Source organism: Limulus polyphemus, unplaced genomic scaffold (genome assembly GCF_000517525.1).
Source record: "Limulus polyphemus unplaced genomic scaffold, Limulus_polyphemus-2.1.2 Scaffold8989, whole genome shotgun sequence".
NCBI classification, from domain to species: Eukaryota; Metazoa; Arthropoda; class Merostomata; order Xiphosura; family Limulidae; genus Limulus; species Limulus polyphemus.
Window position 1 is genome coordinate 22,433 of NW_013674599.1, and position 4,767 is coordinate 27,199.

General features: G+C 34.5%; 1 protein-coding gene across 9 annotated transcripts in view; it reads right to left on the reverse strand.

The window, feature by feature from the left end:
* Positions 1-3,985, reverse strand: part of LOC106475686 (protein MON2 homolog) — a 5,999-nt gene extending 2,014 nt beyond the window's left edge. The window contains exons 1-5 of one of the 9 annotated variants that reach the window (XR_002608946.1): positions 3,819-3,917; positions 3,536-3,685; positions 1,091-3,312; positions 374-605; positions 48-130 (exon numbers count right to left, since the gene is read on the reverse strand). Coding sequence is in view for 1 of the 9 variants with exons in the window: in XM_013936364.2 (XP_013791818.2) it covers positions 48-130; positions 374-605; positions 1,091-1,217; positions 3,625-3,685; positions 3,819-3,868 (553 nt within the window). In the remaining 8 variants the exon portion in view is untranslated. Of the gene's footprint in view, positions 1-47; positions 131-373; positions 606-1,090; positions 3,313-3,359; positions 3,686-3,818 lie in introns of those variants that run through there. The other 8 variants (XR_002608947.1, XR_002608945.1, XR_002608944.1 and 5 more) reach the window with 8 other exon arrangements.
* Between the last annotated feature and the right edge of the window lie 782 nt (positions 3,986-4,767).

Consider the following 4,767-nt stretch of genomic DNA (forward strand, 5'->3'; position numbering starts at 1 on the left):
TATATATCATATCGATAAATAAAAGAGAAAGGTTATGCTTAATTTACCATTTTCAGGTGGAGCCTTTTTCAGTGAAGCAGTCAAGGTTGCAACAGCTTTGAGAACAAAAGAAATCTCTGCCATGCGATGACTGAAACATTTGAAAATTGAAACAACACAAATGAATAAACTGATACTAGTAAGAGATCTTGGATTGAAGTTTAAAACAATGTTAAGTATAAAGGTATTTGAAAGAATACTTTATTCTTAAATTCAAACACTTGAAGATTTTGCTAATTAACTTCAACTATAGATTTTCCCTATTTAGGTCAACTTATAAATACAATGTCCAGGCTTTAATTATTACTTATGATTGATAATATAACAAACTCACCGTGGAAGAGGGCACTTCCCACTGAGCCGTTCATCCTCAACATACTTCTTGATTACTTCTTGGAAGCGGTGTAAAAGTGATGTTACTGCTAACTTGTTAACTACACCACCATGTAAAGTACTGCCCTCTAGTGGTTCTGCATCAGCAGTTCCACTTAGGAAGGAGAATTGGAGTAATGTTTCAAAACATGACTTAGCAAATTCTTCTCTCAACTTCCTGCTAGATTCTGTATCTGTAACACAATTAAACTTCAAAACTAACAGAACTTAGTCCCACACATCTTAATATCATCATATCTGTGGTCATACAAATACCATAATGATATCTACAAAGAACTCACTCACCACAAGAAGCAGATCTCAATATCATCACATCCATGATCCTGAGGCTTGGGAAACATTGGTCCTGTGTCTAAAAATACCTTTGCTACTGTACTACATTTGACTATTCCCAATTTATGATTTGTTTTATTTTTCTGTTGTTTCAATACTATTTAATTCAGAAGGCTGTTAAACATTACTATAATGTCCTGGTGCATTTTGATTTCTGGACTGAGAAACTTCAACCATTTTATGTATCATTTTCAAGAATTCTGGAAAATAAAATTATTAATCAAACCCTCACACAGTACATTTAACCAGTTTGCACCACTACTGCTTGAATTATACCAATTTCTTTCAAGGTCATGTACATAAAATAACATTTTACAAAACCTACCAACAGTGGGTGACCCTGTTGCTGAGTGAATTGATCCTTTGTTCAACAATGAGACAATTTTCAAGATAAATTCTTTTGGAATGTGTTTAGCCTGTGGTAGGATCTCTTCTCTGATCAGCTGAACAACCTGGAGATAAAAACACCCTTTCTTTATATACAGACTCAAAATTATCAACACTTAGAATTCTGGTAAGTATTCAAATGTTATACACATGCAGAAAATTGTAAAATATACAACAAATATCAAATATTTCAATGGTTTCCACCACCCCTCACAGCCATTCCATACCACATTTTGACAAATGACAAGGAAGTACAAATCTTAATTTACAATAACAAATAATAACTCATGTCATGCTTACATTAAAAAAGGTTTGATAACTGATTATAAAGCTATACTAAAACAAGATATCTACAGTTTTCTACTTAGATTCCCGACTTATACAACTTTTAATGCCTTTCATGATTTGCATTTCTGCAGGGTCTGCAGTTTTTGTATGAAGCTGAACTTTTAGATGTTGCCTATTCTTTTCATGATCCTGATGACTTACAAAAAAACAACCCTGAATGTCTACCAGATGATTTCTGTGAGTCTTTACTGTGGGAGGTGGACTTTCTGAGGGGCAATGACACCTTCTGTCTCTTTGGATTAGCGTGTTTGAAGTGTAGATTTTTGTCTGAAGTTTCTTTTCTTCAATTTATTTTTGCTCTTGTGTAAAATCAGTCAATGTTTTTGTGTATTCTCCTGTCTTATTGATAGCTGTATCAATCACTAATTGAGTAGCAGAAGCTTTTATTAAATCCTCCTTTTCAACTGTATTTTTCATTTCATCCTTTCAGGTGATCATATACAGATGTTAATGCATCATTTTTCTTCTCTGTTTTTCAGCTAGTTTTTTTCTTTCTCCAATGAAGGTGTCTTTTGTACCATTAAGCTTTCTCTTACTCTTTTCATCTTCAGCTTTGTCATTTCTATTTCTTGTTTTGGTCTCTCTGCATTCTTCTCTGATACTCAAAATAAGTATTCATGACAGCAGATAGCATTTGCTTGGATAAAGGAAGTTTTTCTGGTTTCAGTTGTTTGGGATTTGAAACCTCACAATGTCCTTAGTGATTCTTCATCCATTTATTGCTACTTCACTAAACAATGTTCTTTCTTGTGTTACTATGGAACTGTTAACTGACAATCCACACGTAACAACTACATTCCCAAATTAATGCCGTCTTATCATCTTTTATCAATGTAGGATACTCTGGACAAACAGTTGTCACTGTTTGGGTAAACAAAAATGATCCACACATTTAAAGGAGGACACTTGTAGGGTATCATCTACAGCAAGAACTTTCCATTCCTCTTTTGTCTTCATCACCTCACCATCTGGAATAGAGAGTTTTTGGCAAACATAATTTCATTTAGTCTTGACAGGTTAATTGTTTGTGGATTCAAACATTCTAAACTAGCAAACAGTTCATTCTTTGTAGTTAGTTTCTTCTGAGGATAGGAAGCAACAGCAGCGTAACTGGCTATCATTAAAAACATACACATTTTCTGTTCAGCATATTTTTCTAGTTCTCTCCCTTAACAATGACAATGTCACTATCTGAAATCTGGTTAGACCTATATCTACTACCAACCCCAAACCACCTTCCCCTCAACAACATATACAGTAGCTACTGTCCCAAGTAATATATGTAGGAAAGCTAAGGACCACTTCTTATGTAATTTATTTTGCAATACTTGATAAACCTTACACTAAACTTTTCAACAAACTTACATACAGTGATTTTCATCTATGTTGTTCATCTTTAAAGCAAAAATAAACTTTAAGGAGAGGTAATTTATAATTCATTTTCTAAACTCAGTAGACCTTACTTTACAATCCAGTGCCTCATCACACTGTTGATCTTCACAGACCTTACAATCCAGTGCCTCATCACACTGTTGATCTTCACAGACCTTACAACCCGGTGCCTCATCACACTGTTGATCTTCACAGACCTTACAATCCAGTGCCTCATCACACTGTTGATCTTCACAGACCTTACATTACAATCCAGTGCCTCATCACTGTTGATCTTCACAGACCTTACAATCCAGTGCCTCATCACACTGTTGATCTTCATAGACCTTACAATCCAGTGCCTCATCACACTGTTGATCTTCACAGACCTTACCTTACAATCCAGTGCCTCATCACACTGTTGATCTTCACAGACCTTACCTTACAATCCGTTGCCTCATCACACTGTTGATCTTCATAGACCTTACAATTTAGTGCATCACACTGTTGATCTTCACTAGACCTTACAATCCAGTGCCTCATCACACTGTTGATCTTCATAGACCTTACAATCCAGTGCCTCATCACACTGTTGATCTTCACAGACCTTACCTTACAATCCAGTGCCTCATCACACTGTTGATCTCCACAGACCTTACCTTACAATCCAGTGCCTCATCACACTGTTAATCTTCACAGACCTTACCTTACAATCCAGTGCCTCATCACACTGTTGATCTTCACAGACCTTACCTTACAATCCAGTGCCTCATCACACTGTTGATCTTCAAGACTTTGTGTAGGAGATGCCAAGCTACAAGAGAAATATGCAATATTTGGTCAGTAATTTTGTTTCTGTTAGAATATATAAAGACAAGAAATGAGTACCTGTTAAACAGTCTACAAATTAACAGCCCTGAACACAACTCATTACAGATACAGCTTACCTGTTAGAGAACAAGAAGTCATCAATAGCAGCTCCAAGGTCAGCCCACATCTCTTTGAACTGAGATGCTGAAAGACAGGTTCTTCAGTTAACACTATCTTTAAGATGAACTCAAAACCACAACTTTAAATACTAAATCTTCTGTTATAAAAAATCAGTGTTAAAATTCAATAAAGCAACATTATTATGATTACAGACAATGTGATATCTGTTATATTACAAAACTTTAGTTAAAAATCAAACTGTTAGGATTACAGGTATTATAAACATATCAATATAAAAGTAATAAAATTATCCATCTTCCTAAACAAAATACTGACACTGTAACACGTACATGAAATGTAATTTGTAAGACCCACTTCAAAGCTTGATAACTACTGAACATTTCAATTTAAAATTACCACTTTAAACAACATTAGGTATGTTAATAAATTATTTCTGTTCCAACAAAAAAATATTATAAATATATTAAGTACACTTACAGATTACTGTTATGCTTAATGTTTAACCTTCCACCAAATTAGGTGATGACTAAAGTACACTTACAGATTACTGTTATGTTTAATGGTTAACCTTCCACCAGATTAGGTGATGACTAAAGTACACTTACAGATTACTGTTATGTTTAATGTTTAACCTTCCACCAGATTAGGTGATGACTAAAGTGATGACTAAAGCCACCAGATTAGGCGATGACTAAAGTACACTTACAGGTTACTGTTATGTTTCGTGTTTAAAATACACCAGATTAGGCGATGACTAAAGTACACTTACAGGTTACTGTTATGTTTAATGTTTAACCTTCCACCAAATTAGGTGATGACTAAAGTACACTTACAGGTTATTGTTATGTTTAATGTTTAACCTTCCACCAGATTAGGTGATGACTAAAGTACACTTACAGGTTACTGTTATGTTTAATGTTTAACCTTAAGTAACCTGTAAGTGTA